This window comes from Saimiri boliviensis, chromosome 1, assembly GCF_048565385.1.
Source record: "Saimiri boliviensis isolate mSaiBol1 chromosome 1, mSaiBol1.pri, whole genome shotgun sequence".
Classification (NCBI taxonomy): Eukaryota; Metazoa; Chordata; class Mammalia; order Primates; family Cebidae; genus Saimiri; species Saimiri boliviensis.
Window position 1 is genome coordinate 1,050,655 of NC_133449.1, and position 16,771 is coordinate 1,067,425.

The window sequence follows — 16,771 nt, forward strand, 5'->3', positions numbered from 1 at the left end:
AATCTATTTCTTTCCAGCTTCTGAAAGCCAGTTCCTGTATGCTGCTTCATGCAGTGAGCCAGCCTTGATTCCTGTGCCTGTCACCTTGCCTGCCCCTGGTCCTGCTCAGGGCATGTGAGCTCTCATTAGTCCATTAAGGGAAGGTCTGCAGGACACTGAACATTTACAAATGGAATACTGCGTAAGAAGAATTGGCTTCTGTTCCTAGAAACTGGAAAACAGAAAGCAAAACAACTGCATTATGAGCTTTGATTTGTCGGTGACTTGCCCACTGGTGGAAGAATTATATAAGCTCACTAGAGTGCATCCACAAACTTTAATAGGAATTCTTCCCTCATTATGTTCTTTCCCAGGGTAAACCAGATGTGCTTGCTGATTGGCTAGCTGGCTTTAAGTGGAAGATAACCTTCTTATGAAAATTACTAACTACACTTCTGCAAGGCATCAGTTCTTGTTTGAAACTGATTTCTCTTGTGTTTAAAATGGGCACTGCCCTTTTTCTCGGATTAATTTATTTTCAAAAGATTTGTCTCCACAGCAGAGGATGGCATGGCGAGGCATGACTGGAACATAAACTGTAGTGCACAAAGTACCGGGAAAACTGCAGGTAAACTTGGAAGCAAGTGATTTGTGAAATTTCACAGGTATGGGGCTGAAGGCTGCAAGGATGAGACAGGGCTCTGAAATTCATACCTTAAGGAGAAAAGTGGACAGTCCTGCTGAAAAAGCTTCCAAAACAATTAACAAAATGCAGTCGTCAGCAACACATTTAGAGTTTATCTCTCATCACCTAGATAGTGGCTAACTCTTGCAAAATTCACCTTTGTCTCAGCTTTCAATGCTAATGAGTTAGCTCATTAAAATGTTATTTAATGGTACCCAGAATAGAATTCACTTTAATAAGGAAAGTTCTGGCTTAAAGAATATGAAAACCTTAAAATAATGAATAGTTTGGCCATATTCATTATAAAAGTTCACACCAAGTTTTAGTTAAAAATAATAGTTTACAGGTATTTGTGTCCAAGGGTGTGTGCACAAAGCACACTTGATAAATCATATACAAAGCACGTCACTGAAATATAACTTTCAGTAACTAAAATCTTATAGCAAAGACAGTTGCATAATCTGCCAAGCATTTTTATTTTTATTTTAATTATATAATTTTTCAAACCTAGATCAGGCAAGAAAAAGAAATAAAGGGTATCCAAATTGGAAAGGAGGAAATCAAATTGTCTCTATTTGCAGATGACATGATTGTATATCTGGAAGACCCCATCATCTCAGCCCAAAATCTCCTGAAACTGATAAACAACTTCAGCAAAGTCTCAGGATACAAAATCAACGTGCAAAAATCACAAGCATTCCTATACACCAGTAACAGACTTAAAGAGAGCCAAATCAAGAACGAACTGCCATTCACAATTGCTACAAAGAGAATAAAGTACCTAGGAATACAACTAACAAGGAACGTAAAGGACCTCTTCAAGGAGAACTACAAGCCATTGCTCAACGAAATAAGAGAGGATACAAACAGATGGAGAAACATTCCATGTTCATGGTTAGGAAGAATCAACATCGTGAAAATGGCCATACTGCCCAAAGTAATTTACAGATTCAACGCTATTCCCATCGAGCTACCAATGACCTTCTTTACAGAACTGGAAAAAAACACCTTAAACTTCATATGGAACCAAAAGAGAGCCCGCATAGCCAAGTCAATTCTAAGCAAAAAGAACAAAGCAGGAGGCATCACACTACTGGACTTCAAACTATACTACAAGGCTACAGTAATCAAAACAGCATGGTACTGGTACCAAAACAGAGATATAGACCAATGGAACAGAACAGAGGCCTCAGAGGAAATACAGCATACCCACAACCATCTGATCTTCGACAAACCTGACAAAAACAAGCAATGGGGAAAGGACTCCCTGTTTAATAAATGGTGTTGGGAAAACTGGCTAGCCATGTGCAGAAAGCAGAAACTGGACCCCTTCCTGACACCTTACACCAACATTAACTCCAGATGGATTAAAGACTTAAACGTCAGACCTAACACCATAAAAACCTTAGAAGAAAATCTAGGCAAAACCATTCAGGACATAGGTGTAGGCAAGGACTTCATGACCAAAACGCCAAAAGCAATGGCAACAAAAGCCAAAATAGACAAATGGGACCTAATCAAACTCCACAGCTTCTGCACGGCAAAAGAAACAGTCAGTAGAGTGAATCGGCAACCAACAGAATGGGAAAAAATTTTTGCAGCCTACCCGTCTGACAAGGGGCTGATATCCAGAATTTACAAAGAACTAAAGCAGATCTACAAGAAAAAAACAAACAAGCCCATTCAAAAGTGGGTGAAGGATATGAACAGATACTTTACAAAAGAAGACATACAGGAGGCCAACAAACATATGAGAAAATGTTCATCATCACTGGTCATCAGAGAAATGCAAATCAAAACCACATTGAGATACCATCTCACACCAGTTAGAATGGCGATCATTAAAAAATCTGGAAACAACAGATGCTGGAGAGCATGTGGAGAAATAGGAAAACTTTTCCACTGTTGGTGGGAATGTAAATTAATTCAACCATTGTGGAAGACAGTGTGGCGATTCCTCAAGGACCTAAAAATAGAAATCCCATTTGACCCAGCAATCCCATTACTGGGTATATATCCAAAGTATTATAAATCATTCTACTACAAGGACACGTGCACACGAATGTTCATTGCAGCACTGTTTACAATAGCAAAGACCTGGAACCAACCCAAATGCCCAACGATGATAGACTGGATAGGGAAAATGTGGTACATATACACCATGGAATATTACACAGCCATCAAAAACGATGAGTTCATGTCCTTTGTAGGGACATAGATGAACCTGGAAACCATCATTCTCAGCAAACTGACACAAGAGCAGAAAATCAAACACCGTATATTCTCACTCATAGGCGGGTGTTGAACAATGAGAACACATGGACACAGGGAGGGGAGCACTACACACTGGGGTCCGTTGGGGGGAAATGGGGGAGGGGCGGGGGGTGGGGAGGTGGGAAGAGATAGCATGGGGAGAAATGACAGATACAGGTGAGGGGACGGAAGGCAGCAAACCACACTGCCATGTGTGTACCTATGCAACAATCTTGCATGTTCATCACATGTACCCCAAAACCTAAAATGCAATAAAAAAAAGAAAATTTGAAGTGAGCAAACAGAACCCCATGCAATTATTAATATTTATTATATGCCCCAATCTCTACTTTATTAGAGTGCAGTGTGCCCTCACAGCTGGAGCCGGCCTGCCGCCTCACTGGCCTGTCTGCTGATACATTGACATTTTTACATTCTTCCTTCTTATGCATTTTTCTACAGACAACATATTTGTGTATGTTTTCTATAAACTTATTTCTAGAAGTTTATAGAAAATTGTAACTTTTTCTATAAACTTCTAATTCTCCCCCCAAGGAAAATTTGTGTTTTCAATATTGCCAACACGTTTATTTCACTAAGCCTTACTTGCCATGATGCACACATTCTCTAGAAATTAATTTTGGGCACGTGTGTGGTGAGTTCTTGTACCAGCTGTGGATCCTCAGGGTCTGCAGCCATCACGATTCCTGCCTCCTAGGAGGAGGGAATTGGGTGAGGACAGAAAAAGGTTTAAGGCAGAGGGAGAGACTGAGGCCAGTTTTAGAGCAGGAGTGAAAGTTTATTAAAGTTTTAGAGCAGGAACCAAAGGGAGTAGAGGGCACTTGTAAGAGGGCCAGATGGGTAACGTGAGCGATCCGGTGCCCCGTCCAGCCCTTGGCTTGGGCTTTTCTCCGCTGGCACAGTTTCAGGGATTGCAGCCGTCCTTCCCCGCTGGGGGTGGGCTGTCTGAATGTGCAGGTGCCTGCCAGCATCTGGGAGGGGCTGCGTGCACAGTGTGCTTACCGGAGTTGTGCACAGGTTCACTTGAGTCATTTTCCCTTGGCAGTTGAGTGTTCCCAGAGGAAAGTCATGGACCAGTTAAATGCTGCCCTTTTGTCTGGAAGTGTGTGTGTTCGAGGCCTCTCACACACCTCCTGAGATCTCACCCGGAAGCTGCTGATCACCAGCTTTAGGTGTTTTCTATCTACTGGGAGATGGCCTTTCCCTGGTACTGGCTGTGCCCAATTATCATTTTAGAGAGAAAGTTTAACAACTACCTGATGGTCGCCTGACATTCTGGGGTTGGGGGTCTGTTGCCTGCCCTGCTGGTGTCTGCTATGTGTTACAGTTGTGAAGAGCAAAGTGGAAGGTTAATGACAGGCCCCTTAGCACCCATGACTAAGCATGGTGGTTGCCCAGCTGACTGGCAGGAGCAATACTGCCAGGTGCAGCTGACATAGAGAGACACCCTTGCTCCTCGTCACCGTTGCAGATAGTGCAGGCCAGGCTGATCAGGAAAGCTGCCAGCCTCAGTTCCCTGGACCATTTGGGACAACTCCCCTTGAGAGCCAGGCCCATCAGCACAGGGACCGGCGGAAGAGAGCTACGGGTAGAAAAGCCCTTGAAGCGAATTCAGAGGAGGAGAGCTTCTTCAAGTTCCCCTCCTGCACCCATCAGGGATCTAGGCAGCGGCTCCGGACGGACCAAAGACTCCGAGGCCAGGATACAAACATTGTAAGGTCATGGTGGCCAGGGACCTGGTTCCTGACTGCAGCTCCCACAGAGACCCCAGGGCACTGTCCCCACATCAGGTCGGGGCTGGGGGGGCCGCCTCCCCACAACGCCAGCCAAGGATGGCCTGTACCATTTCCTGGGCTGTGCTCAGACCTGGAGAAACTCATACTGGGGCTTTGAGTGTGAGAAGCCAGATCCAACTCCTCAAGAAAGTGGAATACTATGGACTCATTTAATTTTTAAAATTTAGGAGTTATACACTTTTTAAAACTCTAATTCCATTATACTGAAATCCTTCTATTAAGGATTTAATTTAATCCAAATTAGGCAAATATGCACAAGACTTTTCAAATAACTCTTAGTTTGAAATCATTGCATCCAGACACTAAGAAAGAGTTAACTTATTTCAGATAGCAAATGCAGGTTCCCTCATCCATTTAGAAAACTTTATTTGAATTATTTTTAAAAAGTGGAGAGAACAATCTTGCATGTTCTTCACATGTACTCCAAAACCTAAAATGCAATAAAAAAAAAAAAAGTGGAGAGAGATTCAAGCAGCCCATTCTGAAAGATACCTTACAGAGTGTTTGCTAAAGCAAAGGGAATGTCCAGCTCTGTGGAAGACAATGGTTCGTTCTTTGACACCCCCCATCATGGAGCCCCAGGGTGAAGTCTGTTAGCTCATTGGTTCCTGAGATAAAATTCTACAAGTACCTTCGAAAGTATCTTTCATGTGTGGGTGCAAAGTAGAAACTTCAGAATTTTTTTTCTATAAACTTCTGAATTTTAAAATTTAACTTTCAAATCTTTCAATTATATAAAAAACAACAAACACACAAAACACCTTATTTTCTATGTCCCTGACCTTTCCCACATCTCCGTTCTCTTACAAGAGTGAGGCCCAGGCCCCTGTGAGGAGGAAGACGTCCAGGGAAGGGGAGGGGATGGACTTGGACCCAGGGAGAGAGCAGGGGGATTAACTCTCCAGGCTGTCCTGTCCTCACCACAAGAAGGGTTTTGAGCTGAACAAACGTAGGGGGCAGGGTCCTGGCTGGTGGCCCCGGCAGGGGTGCAGCGTTTTACTTGCGGAACTGATTGAAATCTTTCTGGAAATTGAAGTATTCAAATCTGAACTTGCAGCAATAACAAATTTAAATTTATTGTTAAGTCCACTGTTTGAATATCTGAAGTAGAAAGTGAGACCCATTCAAACATACAATTCAATAATAACTTGAAGAACGATGTTTTAGAAGACCAGAGTGAGAAATCTGATCTCAAGTACCCCAAAACCACTTTTTATGTTTCATGAGAAGTATATAATTGATAAGAGTTATCTATGTCCTAGAAAATAACTCCTTAAAATATGTGGTCAGAAAATAATGTGGAGATAGCTGTGTCCTATTATTAACATAATGATACTGCTACTACCAAGATGGGAACATTAATGAAATATCAAAACATAGTTTGAGATTAAATTATAAAATGCAGAATATTTTCTGAAACAAAATTATCTGATATGTTTGTGAAAAGAAAAGCAGGATTGAGTTTGAAAATAACTTATTGAACAATTACCTTAGATGCCAACCTCAGTCCTCTAGAGGTTTTATGATATATCTGATTGTAGTGTAAATTTGTTCCTTTGATGAGTTCCCGGAGCCCCTGAATATGGAAAGTGAAAAGGCCGAGATTATGGGGGAACACATGGAATAGGGGAGTCAGACCATAAATTAGATTTATAATCAGATGTATAGTGAGCCTCCGGGCATCTCACTACCCACACCTGCTTGTGAGTCCTTGACTTTAAGGGGTATGTACTGGGAGGTGAATGAAAGTGCACTGTTTTGGCTGCATTAGAAATGCCTTTTGTGGCATTTGTTTGTCTAGATATCAGTTAACAGAGCACTATAGAAATGCTTAAATTAAAATGATTAGCTTTGGATTAACTATGGAGTCATAAAGTAATTAGGATGCAGGAGGCAGGATGGCATCAGCCGGGCTGCCACGTGGAAAGTTCCAGTTAAAAGCTGCAGACGTTTTCCCGTTTACTTTTCATAATCCAGTAAGTTTTATAAATCTGGTTTTGAAAATTAAGTTCCTAGATTTGCTAATGTTAACACTGTAGAGCCTTGATAATTGTATAATGTTCATTTACAGAAGTGTGAAAGTACAAATTGGCTGAGCCTTTTCTCTCAACTTGGACGCACTAGAGTCCTTGGTGTTGAACGAGGTGGTTAAAGTAACAATTTTTCATGGATAAAGCTAACCGTCTTGGTGTTTTGTTAAACCTGAGGATCTGTAACCTGCTTTCCATAGTGATCTTCCTTGACTCCTGCGAGGAGGCTTGGGCTCCACCCCGACAGGGAACGGCAGGTGGGTTGGCTTAGGCAGCAGGGACTCCAGCCGCACAGTTCCGGGAGGGGGCAGCCCCTCTTCCAGGTGTGTTGCATTTGGCTACTGGCATGGGCAGGCTTCCTGGCTTGCAGGCAGTGGCCTTCCTGGTGTGTCCTCATGAGGTAGAGAGAGCAAGGTGGGGGTGGGGAGAGAAACAGACAGACAGAGTGCCATCTCTGCCGTCTTTTCCTGTTCCTTTAAGGACACCAACCCTGTCAGACAGGGCCCGCCAGCATCACCTCATCCGACCTTTGTTACCTCCTAAAGGCCCTGCCTCCCATGCAGTCACACCGGGCTGAGGACTTCAGCATGAAATTTAGGGGTCACTGCCCCATTCACAGCACTTCCCATTAGGGCTCCTGGCACAGCCCTGACTTTCCAGATGCAGGAACTCAATTTCAGAGAGATTTAGAGACCTCAATGGCTAGTTCAAACTTATACAGAAGGGACATTTTAGGAGAGTGCACAAAGCAGAAATTAAATAAACTTTGTTCTGGCTTAGCCCGGGTCGTAGAGAACGAGCTCTTCAAGTTGTTAGGCAAATACTTATGCTGGTTCTTTATGTTGCAATTTTTTCTTACCTATCTTAAGAACATTAGTCCAGATTTTACCACAGGTGATCAGTTACTTGATACTTTCTTTGAAATATCAAGGATATTTTAGGATATTTCAGGATATCTTCCTGACATCTATAAGTGAGTCAAATGACAACTTCAAAATGTCATTATTTGGCAGTCTATCGAGGCAGAAGCTAACTTGTTTCATCTCAAAATAAATTTTCTCTCATCTTATACTTGCTTGCTTGCCTGAGTTTCAAATGCTCACATTAATAGGTAAAATTTTAAAATGTTATTGAGCATTTTCAGAAATTCTATACAGAGATGCCTCTAGTTACTATGATGTAGATAATTCAGTTTTAAATCTCTGTTGCACAGAAAAGTTCTTAGAAGCGTGAGGCCGTTCACTGTCGCACAGAGGAGCAGCTAGTGGGTGGATGCCTTTGTCCCCACTCCCTTCCTCGGCCTTGAACCCTGCAGAGTTCAGCATCTACTGAGGGAGAGAGTGAGCTCCCCTCTTTTCTGCAGTTCGCACTCACTGTGAGACGCATTCTGGCAAAGTCACCAGTCCACAGGTTGAGGAGGAAAATGATATGCTTCCCACACGCGGGAGTAACTCCCTCTCCCTCCTTAATAGAGGATGTCCTTGGAAACCCTCAAGCTGTACAGTGGAATTTATTCATTCAGCTTTCCTGAACTGTAACTATCAAAAACTACATGCTCAAGGTGTACAGGGTGTGCTCTCCTACGCATATACACTGTGAAATGCACACGTACATCACCTCTGACAGCGACCTTTGCTTTTTGTGGTGAGGACACATAAGGTTTATTCTCTTAGCAGACTTCAAGGAAACATGGTGTTATTAACCATGGTCACCATGCTTTCCACTAGAGCCCAGAACTTGTCACCTCACAGCTGAAATGTGGCTCCCTTTGCCTGCATCTCCGCCGCACCACCCCAAAACCCGGTAACCACAGCTCTACTCTCTGCTTTGAGGTCAACATTCTTAGATCCCACATGCAGGAGAGACATGTGGATTTGTCTTTCTGTGCCTGGCTTATTCCACTCAGCACAATGTCCTCCGGGTTCTTCCCTGTTGTCACAGACGGCAGGATTTCCTTCCTTATGGCTGAATGATGTCCCGTTTGGTGTGTATGCTGCATCTGCTCTCTTCTCTCACCTATCCATATCCTGGCTGTTATCAGTAATGCTTTGATGAGCAGGTTTAAGAGCCTGTCCATTGGCGCAGTGTGGCTGGGAACCATTTGTGGCGTTGCAGGTAAATACCGAGAACGTGGATGCTGTAAGAACCCACGGTACGGACTTCCCAGGAGTGGCTCTGACTTTGCTGTTCATAGCATATGAAATCCAGCCTGACCAAGAAAAAGCCAAAATGATCACTCTCTAGCAGATTCCCTGAAATACAGCTCTTTTTCTGTGTATAATTATTTTCATCAGTTAAAAATATTACATGTGCAAAAGAGATCAAAATAGTAAAATTTCCAATTAAGTTACCGTTTGCTGTGTCCCCATAGACACACTTCAGAGGAGGTATATTCGCTCTAATTCTTCATTTCTTTCCTTTAGGTTTATAAAGTATTCACCCCTAAGAAGGACACCCCAGGGTGCCCCAGGCTGTGGAAGCGCTCACAGTGGCCTTCCTGCACCTGCACTGCTGGCCAGGCCGGGGCTCCCGGGTCCCCCCTTCTGTGTGGGCTCTGCACCATCTTCAATGTCCTTGCTTTGCACAAAAGTCTCCTTTCAGAGCCTTCAGTCTGAACATGCTTATGTTTTCCTTTAGAACTCAAAGAATGCCATTTCCTTGTTTCCTGTAGTGTCTTTTGGAGGTAAAAGCACGCTTCGGCCACTGCCCATCTACCCCAGCCTGCTCTGTGTGCCCCTCAGAGCGGGCGCTAGTCACCCATGTCTACCTGAAGTTGGTAACAGCTGCATTCATCAGATTAGACCACAGCAAAACATTTGTGCGTGGCTTAATGCACAAGCGATTTGGAGGTTTTAACCATTTCGGTAGCCAGTGGGGCCTATTGTGCTTTTAGCTTTTGTCACAACCTACCTTTAAATAACCCAGGCACCTGTGGTCAGAGGATGTGAAAACACTGATCATTCATGAGTTACTGTTGGTTAAAGATTGTTCTCAACATGGCTCACTTTAGCAGAGTGGCACAGTGAAGAGGGAGCCGGCGCCGGGGCTGGCGGGAGGAGACAGGTTTTAAACAGAACTGAGTGTTCCTCTCCGCTTCCCTCTCACCGCCTCGGAGAAGGTGGGAACCTGGCGTCTTCACGGAGCCCCATTCCTCACAAACAAAATGCAGCCGAGGTGACAGCCGTGCAGGGACTCTCCCTGGATGTCAGACAATGCCCGGAACAGGGGAACAGGCCTGCTCTTCATCACTCACTTTGTCTTCATATGTGCAGTACCGCAGATTAAAGACTTGAAGTAGCGTCCTTACTGTCATATTTAGCCAAGATTGCTTTGGAAATATAATTTAACAAGTATTCGGGCTTCAGTGAAGAATTTACTTTGAATTCACTTTCTGATCGAGCATTTTAACCTAAAGTTGGTTTGTTTTCTGAAATTTTTTAAAGCACAGAACTGTTACACTTCGCAGACACCCAGTGGGCGGCTTGGGCCTGAGTATAAAGGTATGGAAGTGTTTTTCTCTATTCCTGCTTTTTATATTTGAAGAACTTTCCCAGTGTGAATCATGATAACCATGTTTCCTTCTGCTGGCTTTGTCTTTCAGGGAGGTTCTGAGCACAACGTTCCCGTCGTCATATCAAAAATAATCAGAGGCCAAGCAGGTAAACAAAAGGACCTGTGTATGCAGCCATTTGTCAGATAACAACGTACTGACAATGATAATTGGGCAGACATTTGTTTTGCTCAATTACCCAAACTCCCATTTAATTTGTGGCTATATCTTTTTCCAAATGATGCTTCTCACGCCCTGAGCTGAAGCTGCCCTTTTTAACCTCTGCTGATCCTTGCAGCCCTTAAGAGAGACACTAATTCTCTGTTTGATGTATCAGGTTATCCTCTAAAGATATTGATGATTCAGGGGTTTGAACACTGACTTTAAGGTATGTTAAAAATTGAGGATAATTAAGTATAGACGGAGAAGTCCATGGCAGATGCAGAAGTATCCGACACGCAAGCCTCCGGGCATGAGAAGGTAACGCGCCTGTTGCAGGAGCAGCTGACCCTCAGGCAGGGCTGGAACGCTGTCCTTTCTGCACCTGGCAGCTGCTGGTACTGCAGTGATTGCCACTTCAATCCATGAAACGAAATGTTGGCTTTGGGAAGAATCACAAGAAGAACTGACATTTACCGGGAGAGGGTACCATGTGTAGAATCCAAGAGTGAGGGTCAGACTTCTGGCCACACATCTCACTATTGGGCAGATTGTTTCTTGTAAAATTAGGTTTTGAACATAACCCCTGCGTTAAACTGCATGCATCTGTCCGCTTGTCAAGAGGATTCTGCGTCCCTGTTGCCAGCTTCCTCCCGGGTGGTCACGCAGCTCCTGGGTGCGCAGATTCAGGTCACTTATCCCTGTTCTCTAGAGCAAGGGGCAGCCAGACATGTGGTCCGTGTGGGGGTGATTACATCATGTCCTGGGGGCCTGCAGGGGAACAGGAAGTACCACAGGGAGCAGGCAAGGCCCGGTGGCCTGGGGACCTCACATCGAAAGTGCAGCCACTGCAGGGGCCCACAGCTGTGTGCCTGGAAGGGACATGCTTCTCTCCACACACTGCCAGAAATGTGGAGGTTTCAGGTAAAGGGTGCAGGATAAGCTCATACTTTTTCTCAAATGTTCTTTCTCATTTCACCCAATTTTATCCAAACTATAAGCCTGGGATGCAGGTAGAGTGCCCTGAAGAGGCCAGAGGTCCCAGACTAGGGACGCCTTGACCACAAGCCCTCTGAAGGTGGGTACAGTGAGGGCAGTGGATGGTCAGGTCAGCAGTGTGTGGTGTAGGAGATCGCGTTCTGCTGCAGAGATTGTCTCAGTGGGATGTGAACGCTCCGGGGCACCTCTGCACATGTTCTCAGGGAAGAGAGGTTTCCAGAGGTTCATTTGCCATGAAATTTGCATCCGGGTGAAGATTCTTTTTCACTGAAAGGATATTTAGGAGTCAGATCAACACATTTTTCTCCTTTTTGAGCAAGCCTACAAACTTGCCTTTAAACATGCAGCAGATGGGATTCCATTTAATCAGGAATTAGGGACCAATGAGCCCCTAAACCCAGCTGCAGCCTCAGCCTCAGAGGCAGCAGGCACTGTCTGGAAGGAAAACTTCGTTGTCTGTAGGTTAAGAGAGAACCCCAGGTACAGGGCACTCCCAGCAGCATTTTCCTGGGAACACCTAGGAGTTTCAGTTTTTTATTTTTTTATTGTACTTTAGGTTCCGGTGTGTATGTGCTGGTCATGCAGGGTTGTTGCATAGGTACATACATGGCAAGGTGGATTGCTGCCTCCTTCTTCCCATCAGCTATATCTGGCATTTCTCCCCATGCTATCCCTCCCCAACCTCCCCACCCCGTGCTGTACCTCCCCTAGACCCCCCGAACAGACCCCTGTGTATGATACTCCCCTCCCTGTCTCCATGTGTTCTCATTGTTCAACACCCGCCTATGAGTGAGAACATGTGGTGTTTGATTTTCTGTTCCTGTGTCAGTTTGCTGAGAATGATGGTTTCCAGATTCATCCATGTTTCTACAAAGGACAGGAACTCATTGTTTTTTATGGCTGCATAGTATTCCATGGTGTATACGTGCCACATTTTCCTTATTCAGTCTATCATTGATGGACATTTGGGTTGGTTCCAGGTCTTTGTTATTGTAAACAGTGCCACAATGAACATAGACATGCATATGTCTTTATAATATAACATTTATAACCCTTTGGGTACATACCCAGTAATGAGATTGCTGGGTCAAATGGTATTTCTATTTCCAGATCCTTGAGGAATCACCACACTGTCTTCCACAATTGTCGAACTAATTTACACTTCCACCATCAGTGTAAAAGTGTTCCTGTTTCTCCACATCCTCTCCAGCATTTGTTTTCTCCAGATTTTTTAATGATCCCCATTCTAACTGGTGTGAGATGACATCTCAATGTGGTTTTGATTTCCATGTCTCTAATGACCAGTGATGATGAACATTTTTTCATGTGTTTCTTAGCCTCATACATGTCTTTTTTTGAAAAATTTCTATACATATCCTTCTCCCACTTTTGAATGGTATTGTTTGTTTTTTTCTTGTAAACCTGTTTTAGCTCTTTGTAGATTCTGGATCCTATCAGCCCTTTGTCAGATGGGTAGATGGCAAAAATTTTTTCCATTCTGTTGTTTGCCAGTTCACTCTAATGACTATTTCTTTTGCTGTGCAGAAGCTCTTAGGTTTGATTAGATCCCATTTGTCTATTTTGGCTTTTTTTTTTTTTTTGCCAGTGCTTTTGGTGTTTTAGTCATGAAGTCCTTGCCTATGCCTATGTCCTGAATGGTTTTGCCTAAGTTTTCTTCTAGGGTTTTTATGGTGTTAGGTCTTACGTTTAAATCCTTAATCCATCTGGAGTTAATGTTAGTGTAAGGTGTCAGGAAGGGGTCCAGTTTCTGCTTTCTGCACATGGCTAGCCAGTTTTCCCAACACCATTTATTAAACATGCAGCAGATGGGATTCCATTTAATCAGGAATTAGGGACCAGTGAGCCCCTAAACCCAGCTGCAGCCTCAGCCTCAGAGGCAGGGTTTCCCCATTGCTTGTTTTTGTCAGGTTTGTAAAAAATCAGGTGGTTGTAGATGTGTGGTGTTGCTTCTGAGGCCTCTGTTCTGATCCATTGGTCTATATCTCTGTTTTGGTACCAGTACCATGCTGTTTTGATTACTGTAGCCTTGTAGTAAAGTTTGAAGTCAGGTAGCATGATGCCTCCAGCTTTGTTCTTTTTGCTTAGGATTGTTTTGGCTATATGGGTTCTTTTTTGGTTCCATATGAAGTTTAAAGTGTTTTTTTTTTTCTTTCCAGTTCTGTGAAGAAGGTCATTGGTAGCTTGATGGGGATAGCGTTTAATCTATAAATTACTTTGGGCAGTATGGCCATTTTCACAATATTGATTCTTCCTAACCATGAGTATGGAATATTTTTCCATCTGTTTGTGTCCTCTGTTATTTCCTTGAGCAGTGGTTTGTAGTTCTCCTTGAAGAGGTCCTTTACGTTCCTTGTTAGTTGTATTCCTAGGTATTTTATTCTCTTTGTAGCAATTGTGAATGGCAGTTCGTTCTTGATTTCGCTCTCTTTTAAGTCTGTTACTGGTGTATAGGAATGCTTGTGATTTTTTCACATTGATTTTGCATCCTGAGACTTTGCTGAAGTTGCTTATCAGTTTCAGGACATTTTGGGCTGAGACAATGGGGTCATTTAAATATTCAATCATGTCATCTGAAAATAGAGACAATTTGGCTTCCTCCTTTCCTGTTTGAATACACTTTATTTCTTTTTCTTGCCTGATTGCTTTGACTAGAACTTCCAATGCTTTTTGAATAGGAGTGGTGAGTGAGGGCAGCCTTGTCTGCTGCCAGATTTCAAAGGGAATGCTTCCAGTTTTTGGCCATTCAGTATGATATTTGCTGTGGGTTTATCAGAAATAGCTTTTATTATTTTGAGATACGTTCCATCAATACCTACTTTGTTGAGGGTTTTTAGCATAAAGGGCTGTTGAATTTTGTCAAAGGCCTTCATTGCATCTATTGAGATAATCATGTGGTTTTGTCTTTGGTTCCGTTTATGTGGTGAATTACATTTATAGACTTGCCTATGTTGAACCAGCCTTGCATCCCTGGGATGAATCCTACTTGATTGTGATGGATAAACTTTTTGATGTGCTCTTACAATCAGTTTGCCAGTATTTTATTGAAGATTTTTGCATCAGTGTTCATCATGGATATTGGCCTGAAGTTTTCCTTTTTAGGTGAGTCTCTGCTGGGTTTTGGTATCAAGATGATGTTGGTCTCATAAAATGAGTTAGGGAGGATTCCCTCTTTTTGTATTGTTTGGAATAATTTCAGAAAGAGTGGTACCAGCTCCTCTTTGTATGTCTGGTAGAATTTGGCTATGAACCCATCTGGACCTGGACTTTTTTGGTTGGTAGGCTATTAATTGCTGCCTCAACTTCAGCCCTTGTTATTAGTCTATTCAGGGATTCAACTTCTTCCTGGTTTAGTCTTGGGAGGGTGCAGGTGTCCAGGAATTTATCCATTTCCTCTGGGTTTACTGGTTTATGTGCATAGAGTTGTTTGTAGTAATCTCTGATGGTAGTATGTATTTCTGTGGAATTGGTGGTGATATTCCCTTTATTGTTTTTAATTGCATCTATTTGATTCTTCTCTATTTTCTTTTTTATTGGTCTGGGTAGTGGTCAATTTTGTTGATCTTTTTAAAAAACCAGCTCCTGGGTTTATTGATTTTTGTGAAGGGATTTTTGTGTCTCTATCTCCTTCAGTTCTACTCTGATCTTAGTTATTTCTTGTCTTCCATTAACGTTTGAGTGTTTTTGATCTTGCTCCTCTAGCTCTTTCAATTTTTACGATAGGGTGTTGATTTTAGATCTTTCTTTGCTTCTCATGTGGGCATTTATTGCTATAAATTTCCCTCTAGACACTGCTTTAAATGCAAGCCCGCAGACCCCACCCTGCCCCTTGCAGGATGCCGGGGGCATGGGGAGGGTTGCAAGGGTCTCCCACTTATTCTCCACCTCCTGTGTCTCGTCACGGTGCCCGACTAGAGTCAAGCTCAACAGGGTCTTCTTTTCCTGTGGATTCTGCCAAGCCCGTTCCCTTGGCTGTGCTTTCCCTGGATAGTAGGTAGGGACAATGGGAATCTCGTTCATCTATTCATGCGCGTCACTAGTCAGATGACGAGGCATTTGGCTACCTTAAGAGAGTCATAGTTACTCCCGCCGTTTACCCGCGCTTCATTGAATTTCTTCACTTTGACATTCAGAACACTGGGCAGAAATCACATCGCGTCAACACCTGCCACGGTCCTTCAGCAGAGTTTCAGTTTTATAAGAAATACAGTGTTCATTATAACCAAGATAACAGGAAACGTGAGAGAGCTCTGCAGGCCTCTGAATGAAAAGATGATTCTTTTTGAGTTTTTTGTTTTGTTTTGTTTCTTGCTCCCCCCACCGCGATGGTGTCTTGCTGCGATGCCCCAGTGGGAGTGCAGTGGCAAGATCTCGGCTCTCTGCAACCTCTGCCTCCCAGGTTCAAGTGATGTTCCTGCCTCAGTATCTGGGACCATAGGTGCCTGCTACCACCCCCAGCTAATTTTTGTGTTATTAGTAGAGACTCACCCTGTTGGCTAGGCTGGTCTCAAACTCCTGACCTCAGGTGATCTGCCTGCCTCGGCCTCCCGAAGTGCTGGGATTACAGGCCTGAGCCACCGTGCCTGGCCTCTTTTTGAAGGTTTTTAGAGCTTTAGAAACATTATGACTCAATTGGACTACAATATTTTGTTGTGTATTTTATATCAAGTGTTGCAGTTGTGGCACTGGCCAGCTTTGCAGAGCCCAGTGCTTTGGTGCATATAAAGCAGATTCCACGAGGAGCCGTGGGTCCACTGTTGCTGTGTCGGGCGTGGTTAGTTCCTGCTGCACCCCAAAGCCATCTGGCTGGCTGATGGACAGTGGAAAGAAGGCATGGCCCGATGCGGCTCTGTTCCTCTCATCTTTGCAAACATTTTCAGTTATTTTCATTAGTGGGTTTTGTTGTTGTTGGTGGTGGATATGATGAAAAGTCTCAGGAAAGAGAATAGAGAGTAAGGTTAGCCAATAGGTAATACTCAGTGAAGGATTTTTATGGTCAGTTCAGAAACAAAATCTATTTTACCTGGAGGAGGAGAAACAGGTCAAGAAGGCCACCCTCCCTAGAGTGTGAGTATGAACCTCTGCTGTAGCCCATGCACCCTCCTGAGCCAGCACCCCTGCCTCGAGCAGCCAAGGCCTGGTGGGTGTGGTCAGGAGAAACTGGGACCCAGGAGATTCCCAACAGTCTGCAGACCATGCTGATGCAATTCTCTTCAGACACTGGGAGCTTCACAAGTAACTCCAGTGTGGGAGCCCCGAGGGGAGGTCCCCGCTCTCCTCC

At 43.7% G+C, this 16,771-nt stretch overlaps 1 protein-coding gene across 2 annotated transcripts in view; it reads left to right on the forward strand.

Annotated features, from left to right (window-relative positions):
- Positions 1 to 16,771, forward strand: part of SNTG2 (syntrophin gamma 2) — a 317,220-nt gene that overhangs the window by 98,390 nt on the left and 202,059 nt on the right. The window contains exons 3-4 of one of the 2 annotated variants that reach the window (XM_074393375.1): positions 10,208 to 10,264; positions 10,366 to 10,423. In XM_074393375.1, coding sequence (XP_074249476.1) covers positions 10,208 to 10,264; positions 10,366 to 10,423 — 115 coding nt within the window. The remainder of the gene's footprint in view (positions 1 to 10,207; positions 10,265 to 10,365; positions 10,424 to 16,771) is intronic. The other variant, XM_074393377.1, reaches the window with a different exon arrangement.